The 21,697-nt window shown below is 39.8% G+C and overlaps 1 protein-coding gene across 1 annotated transcript in view; it reads right to left on the bottom strand.

The window, feature by feature from the left end:
• MAGI2 (membrane associated guanylate kinase, WW and PDZ domain containing 2) overlaps nucleotides 1-21,697 on the bottom strand; it is a 1,406,679-nt gene that overhangs the window by 116,386 nt on the left and 1,268,596 nt on the right. Inside the window, 1 exon segment of the mRNA XM_043462935.1 lies at nucleotides 19,768-20,028. Within this exon segment, the coding sequence (XP_043318870.1) occupies nucleotides 19,768-20,028 (261 nt within the window).

The following is a 21,697-nucleotide window of genomic DNA, read 5'->3' as shown; positions in this document are numbered from 1 at the left end:
CAGAAGGTGGGAGGACTTTTCTTGCTCTGGTGGTGTATATTTTCGGAATCTTTTGGTGACGGATTAGTCATGGAATTTTTAGCTGCATCATCCTACTGAAGGGAATAGTGGATCTTCCTCCCACCTTTCCCCCTAATATTTCCTTGTTGTTTTATATGTATCTCATTTCAGAAAAGGAAGAACCTGTGACTCATGTTTACATTTAATTATTTCCTTGTTATCGGACCCCACGAAGTAGAGTTGTATGTTGAGGAAAGCGTTAGATGGGGAAAGTGAATTCTGCATCATTCATGTCAAACTTACAAGGGAGAAGTTTCTGAAATGAAAGTGACAAAAATAAATTCTTCAAAGGCAATCAACAGTATCAATTCTCATTAGCTCACAATTCCACTAATTTGTGAAGGTTAAACAACATGCCATTAGCTTTAAGAGGCGACAGAAGTTAGTCTGGGTTTAGAATCTATGACCTGACACGAAAAGAATTTTTTTTAAACTAGATGATTCCAGTTGGTTTTCTTAAAATCACCTGTGAAAATTATCTATTGCCTAGTTTTAAAATTGTGGGTCAGGGTAGGAAAATCAGTAGTTCTATCAATAGCATATTCCTGCACAGTATCTTCTGAGTAACAGGCAAAATGCTAGGTACATTGGGGACGACAATAATAAAATAAATGCATGGCATTTGCCCTCAAGAAACTCCCAGTCCAGTTGCATAGACCAGGGATAATCATATCAAATATTTAAAACACAACACAAGTGGAAAATGTGTGGTGCAAGTAACATACAAGAGTAGGAAGGTGGGATGGATTACTGCGTCCAGGTGTGGACTTACAGACTGATAAGGAAAAGGAAGCCACTCTGGGGAAGACAGGGCACATGGCCCCTCGGCTAAGTGGCAGCTCCCTTAGTGAAAAACTCATGACAGTAAAGGGGGTGCCATCACATCCATGCGGGAGATGCACAGAGAGGATGCTATGCGGACGGGGTCCCTCCAACCATCACTATGCTTCCATGTTTCCCCGAGAGCCTAAATATGATGCCTCTGCCCAGCTTCTCCAGATATACAGAACAACAGAAGAGTAATTGTCACAGGATATTTCTAATATATGATAATTGATTCTGATTTTTTATGGGGGGGGGGGGTCCTTCGGAAAGCTAAGCCTAGTGCTAATCTTGCTCATTTTCCATCTCTCTCCTTCCTAGAAGTCCCGAATGAGAATGTTCTATGGTGACAAGCCCATTCAGCTAGATTCTCTCCCTTCCTGCAGTGTGACACAATGTCCTTCGAAAGAGATTTTCTAGGTTGTCAGGGGGCGAAGATGTGGGGAAAACATGTGTTTGGTATTTTAAAAAAAAATTTGTGGTAAAATTAAGAAAAAAACAGACTGCATGACTTGTTTTCCTCTAGAAGTCTGTAAAATTCAGATTTCCAAAAATGAAAACGTCTTCTCTGAATTTCATAGCCAAATAACTTGCAATCCAAAATCGAGCAGCTGGTGTTTTAAGGACTGCAGATTCCAAAAGTGCACTTTCCCCTCTCCAGCTCCCATTAGTCATTCTCTTGTGGTTGAACAGTTTAGTCACCCTGCAGGTGGTAACAAGCAAGACAGTCAGATGAGAGAATGGGGAGAGGGCCCCACCACTGGCATTTTGGGAAGCCTGCTGATTTCGTGTTTCAAGGGGCAGAAAGACCACCTAAAAAGTTAACCACACGGCTGAAAAGGAGTAGACACTCATCAACTGTACCTTACATTTATGCTATTACTTTCCTGACAGTGAACTGGTAACCAAAAGAAAACTCATCACATTAGGAAATGTAATTAGCTATTATTTGACCATCCCATCCTGGAACACGAGGTTGAGTTAGCAACCTCATCTTGTTTGGAAAGATTTGGTGAACTTGTAGGCACAGGCCCGATTTCATGCATGTGCGACCTATACACAGATTTCTACACTCAAAAGGGTCTTGTGTTTGGTTCAGTGGTGTACTTTCAACATCCTCATCTTCTTAACAATTTCTAAATAAGGACATCATGCTTTCATTTTCCACTGAAAATGAATATGGGTGCTGAAAATTATATAATTGATCAAATCCGCTATGAATATACAATGGAGGTGACAAACAGATTCAATGGATTAGATCTAGTAAACAGAGTACCTGAAGAACTATGGGCAGAGGTCCGTAATATTGTTCAGGGGGCAGCAAACAAAACCATCCCCAAGGAAAAGAAATGCAAGAAGGCAAAATGGTTGTCTGAGGAGGCTTTACAAATAGCCGAGGAAAGAAAAGCAAAAAGCAAGGGAGAAAGGGAAAGGTATACCAAACTAAATCCATAGTTCCAGAGAATAGCAAAGAGGCCTTCTTCAATGAACAAAGAAATAGAGGAAAACAACAGGAAGGGTAAGACTAGAGATCTCTTCAAGAAAACTGGAGTTATCAAAGGAACATTTCATTCAAAGATGGGCACAATAAAGGACAGAAACAGTAAAGACCTAATAGAAGCTGACGAGATCAAGAAGAGATGGAAAGAATACACAGAAGAACTGTACAAAAAAGATCTTCTTAATGACCTTGATAACCATGATGGTGCAGTCTCTCACTCAGAGCCAGACATTTTGGAGTGCGAAGTCAACTGAGCCTTAGAAAGCTCTATTGCCAATAAAATACTAGTGAAGATGATGGAATTCCAGCAGTTATTTAAAATTCTAAAATATGATGTTATTAAAGTGTTGCATTCAATATCTCAGCAAATTTGGAAAACCCAGCAGTGGCCACAAGACTGGAAAAGGTCAATCCTCATCCTAATTCCCAAGAAGTGTAGTACTAAAAAATGTTCAAAACACTGGACAATTGCACTCATATTCATCTCATGCTAGTAAGGTCATGCACAAAATCCTCTGAGCTAGGCTTCAGCATTTCATGAACCAAGAACTTCCAGATGTTCAAGCTGGGTGTAGAAAAGGCAGAGGAACCAGAGATCAAATTGCCAACATTCGCTGGATCATAGAGAAAGCAAGGGAATTCCAGAGAAACATCTACCTCTGTTCCATTGACTACACTAATGCCTTTGACTGTGTGGATCATAACAAAAGTTGGAAAACTCATAAAGAGATGGGGAAAGGGGTACCAGACCATCTTATCTGAGAAGCAACAGTTAGAAGCGTGAATGGAACAACTGAATTGTTCAGGATTGAGAAAGGAGTACAACAAGGCTGTTTATTGTCACCCTGTTTATTTAACATATACACAGAGCACTTCATGAGAAGTGCCAGGCTGGGTGAGTAATAAGCTGGACTCAAGATTGCCAGGAGAAACTCAACAACCTCAGATATGTGGATGATACCACCTTAATGGCAGAAAGCGAAGAGGAACTAAAGAGCCTCTTGATGAGGGTGAAGGAAGAGAGTGAAAAAGCTGGCTTAAAACTCAGTATTAAAAAAAACTAAAATAATGACATCCAGTCCCATCACTCAAGGCAAACAGAAGTGGAAAAGGAGGAAGCAGTAACAGATTTCCTCTTCTTGGGTTCTAAAATCACTGCAGATAGTGACTGCAGCCATGAAATTAGAAGACAATTGTTTCTTGGCAGGAAAGCTATGACAAACCTAGACGGTGTGTTAAAAAGCAAAGATATCACTTTGCTGACAAAGGTCCATATGGTCAAGGCTATGGTCTTTCCAGTAGTCATGTACAGATGTGAGAGCTGGACAGAAAAGAAGGCAGAGCATTGAAGAATTGATTCTTTTGAATTGTGGTGCTGGAGAAGACTCTTGAGAGTCCCTTGGAAGGCAAAGAAATCAAACTAGTCAATCTTAAGGGAAATCAACCCTGAAGGCTCATTAGTAGGAGTGATGCTGAAGCTGAAGCTCCAGTACTTTGGCCACCTGATGTGAAGAGGTAACTCATTGGAAAAGATCCTGATGCTGGGAGAGATAGAAGACAGAAGGAAAGGCAACAGAGGATGAGTTGGTTGGATGGCATCACCGATTAAATAGACATGAACTTGGGCAAACTCCAGGCGTTGGTGTGGGACAGGGAAGCCTGGGGTGCTGCAATCCATGTGGTTGTGAAGAATCAGACACAATTTGGCTACTGAACAATAACAACAACAACGTGACTATATTCATAGTATATTTTGTCATCATACCACTACGTTATCATTTCAGTGTTTGCAATGGAAGGTGTAAACGAGAATATGGTATGTTATCAAGAAAAATTATCCCAAAGGATGGTGGAGGAAGAAGCAAAAACAATTTCTTTCTCCAGTGGTCGCTGCATTTCTCATTCCCATGCACATCATTAGAAGAGATAGTCCAAATAATTGCTGCTATTTATATTCTTAAAGATCTTTGATTCTTTGCGTGTTGATTCAAGAGGCCTAAAAATTACCTTAATTCTCTTATTTCATTAAATATTCATATAAGTCACTCATTACTGAGCATCTGCTAAGCATATATCCTTCTTTCTCTTTTTTTAAATAGATTTTTACTGTTACCACGACATTTTAGGGCTTCCCTGGTGGCTCAGACAGTGAACAATCTGCCTTCAATGCAGGAGACTCGGGTTCTCATGGGCAGAGGAGCCTGGTAGGCTACAGTCCATGGGGTCCCAAAGAGTTGGACACGACTAAGTGACTAACACACCATTTGAAGGAGTTTGTGTATTCTTTGTATACTATTTATATCCCTCATCATCTGACAAAACATCTAGACATGAGAGTGGCAGGAGTTAAAGAAACTTCAGAATAGTCACGCCCCTCAAATCTGCAGGTGGCCAGAAAGGCATGCATGTGGGTATGTGGAGCTGGAGAGGGAGAAGATAGGGAAACACTTCCATTTCTAGATATCACTGTAGAAATACATTTCACTTTACTGTATATCCCAGGAAGTCCTTTTTTCCCTTGCTAATTTCCAGGCAGCTGGGACATTCTTTTTATTACCTGTTTTGGTCTGAAATTGACATAGAAAATGTGTCCTTCTAAGTCAAACATCAACTCTACTCAACATTTTTTGCATTTTCCTCCAAAAATTCTGTAAAGGATACATATTTCCACCACTGAGTTAAATTAGTGACCCAAGATTTTCCCGTTATGGAGTAAAAACTAAAAATAGAGCTACTATATGACCCAGATATCTCACTCCTGGGTATCTACCTGAAGAAAACCATAATTTATAAAGAAAAAAGTACCCCAAAGTTCACTGCAGCACTATTTACAACAGCTAGGATATGGAAGCAACCAAGCTATCAACAGAGAAATGGATAAACAAGATGTGTTACATATATACAATGGAATATTACTCAGCCATAAAAGAAACACTGTTGTGTCATTTACAGAGATGTGGACAGACCTAGAGACTATTATATAGAATAAGTATGTCAGAAAGAGAATATTGCTTACATGTGGAGTCTAAAAAAATGGTACAGATGAACTACCTGCAAAGCAGAAATAGAGACAACAGACATAGAGAACAAAGTTACAGATACCGAGGAGGAGAGAGGTGGTGGGATGAACTGGGAGATTGGGATTGATGCATATATACTACTATGTATAAAATAGATAACTGATGAGAACCTGCTGAATAGCACAGGTAACTCCACTCAGTTCTCTGGGGTGACCTAAATGGGAAGGAAGTCTAAAAAAGAGGGGACATATGTATATGTGTAACTGATTCATCTTTCTATATAGCAGAAACTAACACAACATTTTATATTTCAATAAAAATTTTAAAAAAATGAAAGTTTGAATTTATTTTGTCAAAAAAAACCACAAACAAACCCCAGGTGAATTCCTTTTGTTCTCCAAGGTGGAATACATAGTCAGTAAATCCTGAGTCTTTTTTGATGCACTCTTTCCTTTTGCTAAAGCATATCCTATAGTATCTTCCTATAGAAACTATACACGGCAGAAAGTAATGGTTCAGTATTTAATGTTTGAAAACATCTTCAGCTTTACCTTCTCATTTGAAATAAAACTCTGGCTTTGAATTCTAGGTTGTATGAAATTTGAGATTTAAAAATCCCTTTTTCCTTAGAAATTTGCTGGCATTGTTCTACTGTCTTCTAACATCCAGTGTTGCTACTGAGATGTCTGAACTCCTTAGGATTTTTTTCCCTTGTATACAACCTACTTATTTTTCTGTTTCCTTTCAGAAATGTTTATGATTGTCCTTGTACGTTTTGTGATCTAAAGTTTTGCAGTGATGCATTCTGGTTCATTTCAGTATGGAGACATTTCTTTTAGTGTTGCTTTAGGGAACTTTTATTATAATAATCTTTGATAACTTCCATTCTGTTTCTCCGCTCTTTCTCTGTGAAACTCTTGGTAGTTAGACATTGACTTCCTGTATTGACCTGCTAATTTTATCATCTCTTTCATTCTGTTTCTTTTTGTCCTACTGCCAGTGAAACCCCTTTACTCTAACTTTCAATCCTTCTGTTGAATTTTTAACTTTAGGCAAGATATTTCTGATTCCTAAGAATTCTTTCTTTAATCATATCATTCTTTTTTTTTTATAGCATTCTATACTTATTTTATGATGGTAATATTCTCTATCTATGTATGTAAGTGAGTGATCTTTGAAGTTTGCTATTGTTCCATTTTTCCTTTTATTCTTTCATTAATTTGCTTGCTTTTCTGTTTTAAAAATACAAATTTCATGTCTGGTGGCCATGGTTGTTGTTTTCCATTCTTCCCAAAGTTTCCAAAGTTCTGAGCTGGTCTGAGTTTCTAAGAGAAAATGAGCAGATCAGTGCTTTTCATTTCTCTTTTTGGTTTCCTTTGTCTTACTAAATGAGTTGCCATATTTTTGTCTTTAAAGTATCTTCCCCATTCATAGCCATCCTTTCTTCTTCATTTACCACCATTTTATTGGTGTCTAAGAAATGGGAAAAGATAAATCTTAATGACATCATTAATTAGAACTTGAAAATATCTTCTGTAAATTTTATTTTATTTTTTGCAATCAATGTTGGCATACCAGTTAAAGACTTGGAATCTATTTGGGGAAAAAATATCAATATTTTATGGACCCAAACTTTAAAAGTCCTGCTGTTTCCTGTAGCCCTGACAGATAAAATATAAAAGATAACTGACTTCTTTTCAAGAGTTCAGAACATGTCATAAAATTACATTTCATCGACTCCAGGTATTGTGTTAAAAATGTTCAATGAAACCACACTTTCTTTCCTCTATATGTCTCAACTGCCTTTGAGAATTCACACCCATCAATGTACTTGGCTTTCAGTAATTTCTCAGCAGGCCTAATAGAAATGGTTGATAGTTACAAGCCGGTGTTGCTGACAAGCCATGTTTCTCATTTTTACAGATGCGGCGTATTCTATCTCTGCCATCTCCGTTTTCCTTTTATAGCTTCTGAAATTGTGTTTTGTAAAAAGTCACTTGGCTATCTTCACACAGTTTCCCTGTTACAATAGGTAAATGTCAAAAGCAATCAGGTGCAATATCAGCTTTTCATTGTATTCCCCTAAGCCCTCAGGTAGATAATAACTTCTTGCAATATTTTCTTAATGTAAACGGAAACAGATACTAACCCAGGCAAACGATCCCTCCTGAGCCAGCTGTCCTTTTCAATATGTTATCCAGAAGATTACATGAATATTTATCGGCTGTTTAGTTTCTCACAGAAGTCAAAGTTTCACTAACAGGTATGTCACGTTTTAACTTGAAATAATGCAATTTTGCATGACTGGATAAAGCATGAATAGACCCTCAAGCAAAGGGTTCAAGAGCTAGAAGATCTTGATCATACATTAATTTGAAAACAACTTTCAGTGTGACCTCTGGACGGCCAAATAAATCATGTCAGTTTCCTTATCGGAAACGTGAGACCATTACAGCATATAATTTTTCTTTCTTATCCTTATCTTTCTTACCCAACTATTACACATTTTAACTTCATTTGAATTTCAGCTTATATGTATTTTATCTAATCCCTTGTACTTTAAAGCATAGCAATTATATGTATTTTCATTTTTACTAAGCAGACATACATCTTCATGATAACTTCACTTGAGATCATCATCATAGGGTGATTTTTATTACTCTACCAGGAGAAATGATTGAGAATTGAAAAAACAAAGACTGAAGAACCTCAAAATGTGTTCCCTTGTCCAAAATGAAACACCAATTACAGTCTACAGGGAAGAGACCAAAAGTGAAAAAGAAGGTATAAGGATGGCAAAAGTGTGCATGAAAAGATCCTCGATATCATTAGTTTTAGAATAGCTAAAAAAAAAAAAAAAAAATCAACGAAGCCTGGAAACAGGAAGTACTGGCAAGGGTGTGGCTCATCTGGAGCCCTCATCCAGGGAAGTACCAAATAAAACAGTCATGCTGGAAAGTGGTACCACATGAACCAGCAATTCCACCCCTGGATATTTACCCAAGTAAAACAAAAACCTATTGCCACACAAAACCTGTATGAAAAGGTACGTAGTTGCTTTATTCATAATCACCCAAAACAAGAAACAACCAGAATATCTTTCAACTGGGAATGGATAAGCAGGCTATGGTACGTTCACACGAAGGAATACTATTCAGCAATTTAAAAGGATCTGATATTGACACATGAAACAACCTGAGTGTATCTAAAATGCATTCTGCTAAGTGGTTACATACTGAGTGATTCCATTTACATGGGAAAAGGCAAAATTACAGAACAGAAAACAAATCCGTGGCTGCCTGGGCTGGGAGTGGGCGGAGGGCTTGACTTCCCTGTGGTTGTGGTTACAAAACCAGACACAGAATTTGTCAAAATTCACAGACTATCGACTAAAAATGGTACAGTTTACTATCTACAAGTAAACCTTGAAAATGAGAGAAAAGTAAAAAAATCAGGGAGTGATAAAGAAACGGTTTTGGGTGGAAATAAATAGAGAGTAGTTAAAAGAAGTACTGTCGAATGAGCAGGAGAAAGGAGGTGGGAAGAGGACAGTATAGAGGAGGAGGAAATGCTGCCCACGTGCATTTGAAAGGTGAACAGGACTCTTCCAGGTGGGCAAGGCTGGGGAGACCATCACAGTCCCAGGTGATGTGACTGGCAAAGGCACAGATCTGTGAGTCTGCGGTGTGGGTACAGGGTTGCCACCAGCATAAACAGTTGAGCCTCAGGAAGAAGGTGAGAGGGGACAGATTATGGCAGGCCTTAGTGGTTGTGGCCAAGGGTTTGGAATTTATCTGAAGGCCAACTGAGAAGTCACTAATGATGTAGGAGAGACATGATATCATCAGACTTGTTGTTTTAGAAGGAGTACCAGAGTGGAGGTATGAAGGTTGGACGAAGGGTGGGAGGGTGGGAAGAAGGCTGGAGGCAGGGAGGACATATAAAGGCCATTGCAACGCTCAGGGCTGTGCAGCCCAACATGGTAGCTACTCGCCACAAACAGCCATTTCGATTAATTGAAAGACAATTAAAAATCTAATTCCTCAGGCACAGTAGTCTCATGTCCAGTGCTCCCTAACCACATGAGCACGGCTAGTGGTTACAGTATTGTTTAGTGCAAGACAGAGCACTGGCATCATTGCAGAAAGTTCTACTGCAAAGTGCTACTCTAGAGCCTCTTCTAAGCCTTGGCAGTGGAAATAGGGAGGTCCTGATGTATCCATGGTCTTTTATTTGGAAAACATGTTTGGGTAATAGCTTACATTAGTCTCTCAAGTATGGAAGATGCAGTTGTGTATAAACTCAGCTAGGATACGAACTTAGGTACTAGGAGGCCTGCTTTAAAGCTTGTGAGTATATACACTGATTGGAGCTGAAAGTATACCGATCAGCCTTCTCTTAACCCCTAAGCCCCAGGAAGCATCACTATCAGTGACTAACTTTATACTAGCAACTGGATGTTTGTGTCCTCTCCAAATTCATATGTTGAAACCTAATCCCCAAAGTGACAATTATTTGGAGATGGGGCCCTGGGAGGTGATTAGGTCATGATACTGCAGCCCTCATGAATGGGATTAGTGCCCTTATGAATGGAATCACACAGAGCTCCCTTATCCCTTCCACCATGTGAGGGGCAGTGAGAAGACACTGTCTATGAAGCTAGCTCTCACCAGTCTCTGAATCTGTCAGTGCCAGGATTGTGGACTTCCCAACCTCCAGAACTGCGAGTAATACATTTCTATAAACTGGTGTTTACAAGCTACCAGTGTGTGGCCTTCTATTAGAGAAGTCTGCACAGGTTAAGACACTTGGCAAACAATACAATAAAGGTTTCATTGTATTTGAATTTTATCAAATGTCTACAGGAATTTAAGCTAAGTTTCATCTTGCTGTTCATCTAGCATGTCTAAAACACATTTGAATGAAGACGTCTAAGTGGAAATATTCCTCTACCTCATGTTCTTTCAACTGTTCTCTGTCAGAACACCCTTTAAACTACATGCTCTTGTTTACTGGGAGACCCTTCTCTATGATGAGTCCATAAAAACGTATCTATATTGTGAACAGTCTCCAAACAGAAGGTTTTGGGCACCTCAGCCTTGAGAAAGCAGATGGGTTCATCAGGTGCCCAACATCTGGGCATGTTTGTGGAGCAAACTGTTGTCTGGCTTAGAGAAAGAGGATCTGGAAGAGATCAGACTGGGAAATGAATATGCCAGTAGCAGGCCCCACTATTTAGTTAATTTTCTTTGGCTCAGTGTACACATTTGGAATGCCTAGTGATCATCAACCCAGAGGAGGCTGCCTGATTAATTTTTAGGAATAATTCTAACCAAAGACTGCCAATGGTTTGTTTGGGAAAAAATTCAGCATAAATGTCAAAATTATTGGTGGTCAAGTGAACAAACAAAGAGAACTCTTACCAGGATTTGGTATGGCAGGGAGGATTTGGGTATAGGCACTCTCTGAGTCCTTGGTGAAAGCAGGGCCACAAAGAGAAATGCTATTTATCCCAGCCCAAGTGGGAAAATATTTCCTAATGACACCCTTTCAACATAGCTAGAAAATGGGGATTAAATAACCGTCCTGTGTTCACTTAACAACATGCTTTTAAAATAGTTGTCTTTGTGGAATCAGCTTTTTTTATGTGGTTGATTGTTGGGAAAAAAGAAGAAAAACAAAATCACAGAGAATTTAATCCAACACGAGGCCCTGAATGGATCATAAAGAAAATATGCCTCTTGCAAAAGTGAAATGTAGGCTCAGAATTTGTTTGAACCTCATGGGCATCTTCTGCTGGTAGAGGCGGCTCCTGTGCACCTAGTCTGGGCTCTTTTCACAGCTGTGATCTCCCTGTACCATCCAGGGAATAACAAGGACTTGCAGGATATAAGCCCAGAGGAAGCAATAGCTAAGAAGACATTCACCTTCTGCAGCTGCCTGGAGAGAGACTTTGAACGCAATGATAAAACCCTCCTGAAAAATAACTCCTAGTGGGGAAAAGTTATGATTTATGAGCTCCATTCAGATAAGAAAAATGGTCAAGAATATTTTTTAAAAATGCAATATGAGCACTCACAGATTTTTTTTCTTTTTTGATAGGTTGCACTGTTCCTCTTCTTGAAAATAAATAATAATGATGCTGTGTCTCTCTGGATTTATTATTATTATTTTAAAGTTTAATGATCTTTAAATTTGTTAGTGCTAAGAAAATAAAATGCTTACATTTGTTTTTGCATTTTAGTCAATACATGTGTGGCTGTTTGGCTATCAGAGGACTTAGAGTTTGATGCAAAATCTCTTCTCGTTTTGTTGTTGCTTGCCAGTTCTTTACTGTTAAGACCTAGGCAGCCGAGTTTTAATTTGGGAACAAAGCTAGTCATGTGCAGGACTGAAAAAAAAATTGAATTTAATCAATAGGTTCTAGTCATCTCGTTTTAGTTGGTTATGATCCTATGAAGAAGTAATGTGATTCAGAGGTCGTTCACTTGGAACAGATAGGGGTTACCTTGTTAACGAGGACTGTGAAGTGAATAAATAATTTGAAGTCATACTTTTTTCTAAGGATTTTGGGCTGCCATCCAAACCATCCTGCTTAGGATGGTATCATTACCACTGAGATGGTGTTCATATAGATGGATGGCCATTTCCGGAACAGTCAGTGCCAGGACGAGGGGGGTCGGGGAGCACACTGAGGCCTGCAGCCTGGCCCTTCAGAGGATAAGGGTTTGGTGACCCAGACAGTCATGATTAGAGGTCTTCCTGGGGCATTTCCCTGGTTCACCAGGGCCTGATTTCTTAGAGGGCTCTCTCACCTAAGACTTCACCAGGCCCTTAGCTGCTGTGGAATCATTCACTTAGGCTAAGTACAACTGATGGGAAATCTGTATAGAATCTGGGGCCTTGTTACAGTCTTACTCTCTTATGGTATAATTTCTCAGGATGCACAAGGCCCAACTTGCAAACATTTCCTTCCCTGAGTTCTATGCTCATTCTCAGAGATATGTCTTGCTGCCTTTAAGGGACAGAACAGCTAGGTTTAGGTATATAGAGAGTTGGAGCAGAGAACATTCATACTTTGACGAGGGCAGGGCTGGATCACTGTATGAGGGTCCAATCCAACCCTATCCCACCAACATAAATTATGTAACAAATCTTTGAAGAGCATACTACCAGGAACTGTAAGGGATTTAAAGAAATGTCATAATTTCTTGCCCTTAAGGAACTTCCATTTAGGGTTAGCAAAACATATGAAAAGTAAAATGATAGTGAGAGTAATAAGTCATGATAAGAGAAAGGAAATTACAGAGCAGTCAAAAATCAAGAGGTTTGAAGACAAAAAAAAAAAAAAAAGAAGAAGAATTTCATATAAGAACTGCAGAAAACACTTAAGAAAGAAGGGTGAGGCTTCAGGCAGACTCTCATTGAGAAATTAAGAAGAGATTTTTGAGCTGCTTTTAAGAGATGTTTACTATTTGGGCAGTAGTCTCTACCTCATGGACTTCCCTTGTGGCTCAGCTGGTAAAGAATCTGCCTGCAATGTGAGAGACCTGGGTTTGATCCCTGGGTTGGGAAGATCCCCTGGAGAAGGGAAAGGCTACCCACTCCAGTATTCTGGCCTGGAGAATTCCATGGACTGTATAGTCCATGGGGTTGCAAAGAGTCGGACATGACTGAGCAACTTTCACTTTTCTACCTTGTAGGGTTGATGTGAAAATTAAACACAGTGGAAGATTCTTAGTACAGTACCTGGGGAAAAGCTTGATAACATTTATTAGTGGATAAAAGAAGGTATTTCAAGTGGCAGCAGCCAAAACATGGACTATGGGGCAGGAAAGCAAAAGTTGTCTTTCAGGGGTAACTAAACCAGCTTTGATGGAGCGGAACTGTGAGGAGCTACTGGTAAAAAGTGGCTGCACTTACATTACTTAGGGTCTTGCATGTAAGAGAGGTGTGTTTGACGTTTACTCTGTAGATATTTTTTATCAGGGGTATTATGATCAAGGACTCATTATGGGAAGATTGGATCATACACAGAAAGTGCCACCTCTCTGGATGAACTTTGTTTCATTAAAAACACATGTACACCCATGGCAGATTCAAGTCAATGTATGGCAAAACCAACACAATATTGTAAAGTAAATAAATAGATTAAAACAAACAAACAAACAAAAAAACAAAACTGCACTCCACTCAGACCCTAGCCCCTGGCTACTTCCTAAAGCAGAAATCAAGTCACACATATAAATGTGAAAAGGTTGGTTTGCCTTAAAACATATGTACATCAGTGCAGACTGAACACCTTATTATCTTTTTTATGTGTTAACATGTAGATTTTCTACATATTAACATGTAGAAGATTATGAAGACATTTGCTTATCATATAGTTTCATGAGTTATATTTAGAAGCAGATATTTGAGGGAAAACTAGTGTTTTATATATAGTCCTCTGCTTCTGTTACTTTTGTACCACATTAACAGTGTGGGTGACACCATCATACCTCCTGAGTGAACTACTTTCAGCATAAAACTCAAAGCAAAAGCCACTATGTCATTAAAGGAATTCAAAGTAGAGATTCATTCAAGGATTAAGGGAATATTTTAGTTTATAAAGCTGACTGAGAAGTCTGAAAGGGAACTTGCTTTTGCAAACCAATGACAAACAGAGAAACCAAGTGGATTCGCTTTCTAATTCTACTGCATGGGTATAACTTCAGAAACCTTCTGGCAAGGACTTCTGGAGTATTGTTGATTTAGAAAAGGCCAGGGTCCCAGCAGCAGCATGAGTAGCACCAATTGCCTCTATTTTTAAGGTGATCACTGAACAAACCTCGGTATAGAGTTTGGAAGAAAACCCACTGATAACGCAAAGCAATAAAATGTAAGATGGGCCGCTTACTGATTGCTGATGTTTCTGCGTCCGTGCTGAGTCACTTCAGTCGTGTCTGACTCTTTGCGACCTTATGGACTGTAGCCCACCAGACTGCTCTGTTCATGGGATTCTCCAGGCAAGACTACTGGAGTGGGTTGCCCGGCCTCCTCCAGGGGATCTTTCTGACCCAGGGAGTGAAACGGCGTCTCTTATGTCTCCTGTATTGGCAGGAGGATTCTTTACCACAATGCCACCTGGGAAGCCCCTCAGAGGCTTCACTTTAGGGCAGACCTTTGTGACTACAGGACACTAAAACAAGCGTTCCACTGAAGGTTCCAGGTATGCCGAGAGCAACTGCTTCCCGAGGATGGCCGGCTGAGGTGAGGGGCAGAGCCCCATGGCGTGGTTGTCTTTTGTCTCCATCAGCCTCATTCATTTTACCTCAGTGCAATATACAAATGCTATCATTTTATAAGTGAAAGAAGGAGGGAAATCTTGCCTTAAAATGCCTTAAAAGGGGAGCTAGTTAGGTATGTTTAAGAGTTTAATGTTTAAGGTATGTTTCAGATCATTTCCTGACAAAGGATAAAGTGAACAAAATAAATGAAAGTGTGAGGAGCACCCTAAAAATATAACAAAAATGAAAGTAACAGAAGTTTAAAGTGATAACTTAAGGCAATGAAAAATACAAGCCAGGCCTCAAACTAATCCAAGGCTTTTCACACACAAACCTAACCAAATACCTTATTTCCATGATGATTCATGGCATAATATAATTTAGAGCTGAAAGAGGCTATTAAGACCATCGTTCCTGATCACATACACAAGGAATGGGCACAGGAAAACCAAATGACTCACTCAAGGGACACAGTAGTCAGTGGATGAGCTGGAGAGAGGCTCAGACTTGTCCAATGCACTTTTCATTTATTTTGAATCTCTCTGTGTTAGGGCAAAACTATAGAAGTCTTGGTTTTAGGTCTTAATTTGTACCTCTCCTAAACTCAAATGACTATTCAGTGGCTGCATGGTTGGTGGGATGAGTTTAGGTGGAAAAAAAATTTCTTTACTGATTGTTCAGTTTTATTTAATCCTTTTTGGTAAATTACACTTAAAATGTCACAAAAGAGCCCCTGGATAAGCTTCTGAATCTCTAGAATAACTTTTCAACACTAGGGCCTATGGATATCATTAAGAACTTTGCGAGTCCTCAGGGCATTCTATCAAAGGTAAAACTAACTTTTTCCTAGAATAGATTGCAGTGGGCATTAGGGAAAGGCAACAATGACCTATTCTGTACTCCCCACCTGTGCCAGAGAAAATTCACGTGCGGGAAAAAAGATTTCCGACTCTCACCCAGTGCTGCAAGATGAAGAGCCAGCATCGTGTTGACCAGTGAGGCATTTCCAATAAAGACATGGAAACCAGTTGATGACATTAGGACAATGTGAATAAGGGAAAGAAAGGCTGAAGTGCTTGCTCCTCTACTGATGCTGCCTGGGGGTTATGGTTGCTGTCCTGAGCATGCCTGACCTTCAGTCTGTTTGCACCAAAGTTTATGAATTCCCTCAACAGGCTGCCGGCCTCCACCACTGATGTCCGTCCGAGCTGCCCTGGCATGTTGACTCCATACATTTCAACATAACCTTCCTCACAGGTTTTATAAGAGCAGGACACTAAGCATCACTTTATTTCCTCAGCTGCGTCAAAGCCCTTCTTGGGAACCTCTGGTGGGAAAAGAGGTTTTGGGGTCAGAGCAAGAAGCATCTGTGGTGACAGGTTATAGCTCTGTAATAAAACCAGAATGTCAGACTCAGACTTTCCACTAGGGAGGCCCAAAGACTGATCTGTCAACCCCACTGCACATGGCCACTGGGGCATTTTTATAGAGCAGGCATCTGATCCACTCTGGGTCAGAAGCCTACCTGAGCCTTCTTTATCCTGGGTACAAAACCTCAGCAAGCATGATAGGAAAGTCAGTCATGGGCAGCAAATGCCTTGAACTTTCCAAATATACCAGTGTTTCCGGTTCTGGAGAAACTTCTAACATTACTTGCAACTTTCAATGTTTATCAATAACATGGCCATGAACAGCTTTCTATATAAATTTTTTTTTAATCCTTTCAAACACTTTTAATTGCAAATGCCTGTTATAGTTTGCTGTTACCCTAGGTTCTGGTTTGCAAGCCACTTTGTTTTCCTTTGAGTTCAATTCTAAGGTCTGAAAAACAAAAACAATATTTTGGATAATGGGACAAAAATGTTCAGGAAGCTTGCTGGTTTTCAAAGTTCCCATTGATTAAACATCTGGCCTCCCTGACAAAGTTGCCGCCTGGGCTGAAGAAGCTGGGGAAGGGAATGCTTTCTTTGTCTGGAGGGCAGGGAAGCTTACAGGGGGTCTCCATATCTCTGCTCTTCTCTGATATAGTCAATAGAGACGTCAGGTTTTCAGGATATTCTAAAAACTACAGCCTTGAGTCTGAATTCTGATGTCTGCCATGCCTTTTCTAGTCCATTGGTTAGTGAAGTCTGGGGAGACTTCCTGCCTGAAGCCTCAGCAAGGTCTGCCGGTCTGCCGTGGCCGTCGACACTGCTGCTCTTACTGCCCCTCCTGCTGGCCCAGGGGATCGGGAAGACTCTGCACCCAGAGGTAAGCATGGGAGAGGGGGTGCTGGCCCTCAAAGACGCTCATCTGTGGCTCAGATTTAGCTGCTTTGGGAGAGTGGGGGGCACTGACAAATGGCAGACTGAACTGAGAGCCAGCGTGAACACTGCACTCTGAGAAGAGTGAGCTGATGGAATGCAGTGATGATTCCTAGCAGGCAAGGTGGCCAAGGCAGCAGCAAGGGCATACTTAGCGCTTACTCTGGGCCAGAGTTTTTCTAAGCACTTATATGTACTAATTCACTCAACCCTCATAGCAACCCGATGACACAGGTATTAGAATTACTTTTTCTTCTCATTCAAGGAAACTATAAAGTCCAAAAAGGTTGTGAAACTTCTTCAAGGTCACACAACTAGTAAATGACGAGCCAGGCTTTACATGCAGGCAGTATGATGATAGCCACACCTCTTTCTCACCTAAATGTGATGGTACACCTATCAAAGGCATAAATAACAGCTCCTGTCCATTAAGGAAAGCGTTTCAGTAGCCTTAAGAACAAACTACAAATGTGTTCAAGATCTTGTGCTCAGATAAGAAACTAAGAGAAACATGACACAACCCAGGAATGATTGTGACTCCTGATAGCATCAGATTCTCCCAGCCTCCCGGAGCCCAGGAAGCCTTGATTTTCTGACAGTGGCTGTGTGGCACAAGAAGGAGGTGCTTAGCCTTTCTCTCCAAAATTAGAGTTGAAAATTATTATGAAAGTTAAGTATAAAACAGTATTAGGTCTAGGAACCTTTTAGCTGCATGTTGCAAATTATAGGCTGTAAACACTATGTGCTATCAGTGTAGTAGCTACTCTTCCCATGGAACATAGGGACAGTGTGTGTTTCAATTTTCTTAAATTGAAAAGAAATAAATATGTGAAAAAAAAGAAGCTAAGAAGTATCATGAACTCTAGAATCTATTTCCACTCTCCAGGGTGATATAAAATAATACCATTTCAAAAAGGGGTAGAATTACTCTTTTGAGGTCAGTCTAAAGTCACTTGGCAGAAAGACAAATCCACACTTAATTGTAAGCATTGGTACCTGGTGTTTTCCAAATCTGTCCATGCACGGATCTTCTCTGCAAGAGAAAAATCATCTGTGGCTTCTTTACGTAATAAGTGCTTGTATGTATGTACACACATCCTCCTATACATTTAGCAATTATGCTGTCACACTTCAAATAAAAATGAGACCTTATGTACATTCTTAATACTCTCATTGTGGCAGTATACTTTGTTTTATTTCAGTCTTTTAGGTATCCTGTCTCAACAAACAACTTGTATGACTGGAATAGCTACAAAAGCTCTCTGTGAATGTTTTCCCCAAGTGTAAATTATTGGAAGACTATTTATATAATTCATGAAAATCTTTAGGCTTGTGTCCTTTTAATCTTGGTGAATCCACCACACTGACAGAATCCTGCTTTTACTCTACGCTTAAAGACTGGATTTATTTCTTTGGCTTATCATGAAGAAAAAGATAAGTGAAATTGTACTTTCAGATGTATGCAATTTAGCTTCCGTACATATTCAATGAGGTTTAATGCTTCTATAGTTTCCACTCTTGAATTTATCAAAGCTAAAGCTAAACAGGGCAATTCTCTGGCATTTAGTGCTGGTAGTATTTTGCTAACATTCACTTTATCATAAAAAAGGTCGTATTCATGCTCAACAATTTGATTTCTTGAGCACTGTTTGACATCTGCACCCCCTGCCATGTGCTGGGAACAACCACAATTCATACGAAACTTAGGACCACAACATGACTCAATTTTTTTTTTCTTTCTCTTATTGCTCTCTATTATGGTGTTTCTGTTCACAGCATTTTGGGCTAAATCACTTCCACATAAAAATTGAACAAGTTTTCCTATCACTTCCGTCCTATAGCTTGCTGGCTGACAAGTAACTTTTGAAATAGTGTGGCTGAAAGGAAAACCACTGCAGAAGCTGAGAATCTGCAAAGATGCTTGATCAGAAGAGAAATATAACCTCTGGCTGTCACCTGTTGTACAGACTCTTGGAACCAGAGATTTGGAGGAACCCCTGAAGGTGAAATCATCCACTTCCCCCATTCCACAACTTCTACCCTAAGGGAAGGCACTAGAACCTCTAGACCTCCAGGGCTGTCTTATTATTTACTTCTTGTAAAATTTATTTTTTTTACTAAAGTATAGCTGACCTACAATAATACATTAGTTCCAGTTGCACAGCATGGTAATTTGATATTTTATCCATTAGAGAAGATCAGCACAATCCACAGGACTCTTTAAAGGCCTCCTCACTGTGTCTCACACTTCCACTCCAGCTCTCTTTCCTCTGATTTCATTTTTAATAAGTAGCTGGATTCATCTTTTAAAAATATTAAGTTAGATATCTGTCTACCATTTAAAACCTTTCAATGGCTCCCAAAGATTTAATCTATAATCTACACTCCTTCACAAGGGTGTGTGAGGCCCTGCATGGCCTGGCTCATGCCAAGCTCAATGTCTTGGTCTCATATCAGTCATTCTAAGGAACAGGAGTGCCCCTTTCCTCACATCAAGACTCCTACATCACTCTGCTTTATTTTCTTCCCAGTAAAGAATGAATGAAGAGCTTTCATGGGGGTTGTGGGTTTGGGGGGACATCAGTGATAGTCTTGCATTCTTTCTAAGCCAAAGTCAGCAGTTTGACTGATCAAGTGTTAAAGATGCCTTAGTTGTGCCCGTAGCCTGTGACTTTCAGGCTGCACATTTATTTATGAACACAACAGTTCTCTGGTCTGCTTGTCTGGGATTCCCAACACCAGACAATGAAAAGATGACTTCTTATTCAAAAGCAGGCAGAGCGGTCACTTACTTATAGTGGATCCAGACTCTGGCCTGTTCAGGGAGCTGATGATGACAAAGCCGAAACCCTCGTTCTCTTTGCGGTGAATAACCACGTCGCTGGTCTGCAGGCTGTGGGAGGCGAAGCCTTCGGGGGGAGAGGCGTTGCTGGTGGGGACGGCGTGGTTGCTGTTGCTATAGGTGTTGGTGTAGGTTGCGTAGTCACTGCGAGGAGAACTGTGGTGGGTCGACACGGAGCCTGGACTCCTCCCATTCTCTGGGCAGGGCTCCCCTGGAACACACATCATACACAGGTACCCGGTTATTTAGCCAGAGTCTGAACGAACGAGCATCTCCTGTGCGCTGGGCACGGTTCCAGACACTGTATTGTTACAAGACTGGCTGACTGGCTTCTATTCTCCCAGTCTCTGGATGTGATGAGTATTTAAAAGGCTACGAACCTGGTTATGGAGGCCCCTACGTCTTGTCCCCTTCTACCCTTCTCAGCAAATGCAAGTAAAACCCCTCCTCAAGTCCCCCTCTGCTGTTACTTGTTTATAAATTATCCTTGGTAAAAGTACAACTGCCCTAGACAACACTAGTTTGAAATATAGGGCTTCTTAGTTTCATGACAATAATTGATCTTAAGACAGATCATAAAATACCATCAAACAGGTAGGCAGAATCCTAAACTACACATAAAACTTACTTAAAGAACTAGTATGAAATATGCATCTTCAAAGTCTACCCAAGGAGTTTTTTCAGTAGATACAGGAACAACTGAGCCCAGGAAGCTAGATGAGGTTTTAAGGCTACTCTTCGAGAAATGCTGATTATAGCTGGGGCTAACAGGGGATGTCCACATAAGGGATCTATTGCAATTTTATAAACAGCCATGGTTTTATTTAATATTGTGAGACCCTGTTAGCCTTGAAGTGTTAATTCACTTTGTATAGGTGGGAAACACTTACTTTGCTCACTTTAGGATCAAATCTAACAATGATATCAGGCTAAGGAATGATGAACTTTAAATCTCTAAGGGAGGTGTTAGAAGCCTTGTTTATTTACATTCTGTATTATTACAGAATATAGTTTATATCAACCAGATAAACCAAGCCAATACTTTCATGAGAAAGCAAGGATATTTTCAGCGGGAAATGACAGAAAGTTGGCAGCCAAGAGAAACTAGGTTTTAAATTGAAAGTTGATCTATCATCCAAGAAAGAATTTTGTTATTTTACAATAATACCTAGGTTCTGATATTCTGATGAAAAAAAACTTAAGCAGGCATGTAGAATGCTGTAATTAGAAAAATGACCATTTCATCTCTGTCTTACAATTTGATTCAGTTTAGTAGCCCAGTCGTGTCTGACTCTTTGCGACCCCATGGACTGCAGCATGCCAGGCCTCCCTGTCCATCCATATTCAAAAGATATTTATGGAATAGAGGGACATTAAGATAGAAAATAATGATGAAAATAATGATAATTAATGATTCCTTTTTGGGTCTTTAGATATGGTTTCCTATTTAGCATACTGGAAGTTGTCTCATATGGCAAGTTAAAAATAATTAGCCAAAGTTCCAATGAGGGATTCTTACTTAAGCTGCAATTACATTCTGAAATGAAAAATCATTTCATTTCAAAAATCAAAGTCAGTTCAAAAATCAGCGAGCAAGAACACTGACTATAAGAGATGTTTTGTTACACTGATACCTACAGAAAATGGAACTGCATTTGCTAAAATACTCAGTTTTACAAATGATCTTTACAAAAATGTATTCATTTCTCATCTGTAAGTACAAAATGAAGAAGATCCAGGCTGCTGCTTATTATCACTTGATAAATTTGAATTTTTCTGTGATATTTACTCAATCAGGTTTTAATAAAATAAAGCAAATAGATGCCATTCATCTGTAAGAAATGTACTGAAGTGATAAAAGAAAAACAACAAAAAATGTC

This window comes from Cervus canadensis, chromosome 3, assembly GCF_019320065.1.
Source record: "Cervus canadensis isolate Bull #8, Minnesota chromosome 3, ASM1932006v1, whole genome shotgun sequence".
In the NCBI taxonomy this organism is placed as follows: Eukaryota; Metazoa; Chordata; class Mammalia; order Artiodactyla; family Cervidae; genus Cervus; species Cervus canadensis.
Note: the sequence above shows the minus strand (reverse complement) of the source record. Positions and strands in the feature narration are given on the sequence as shown.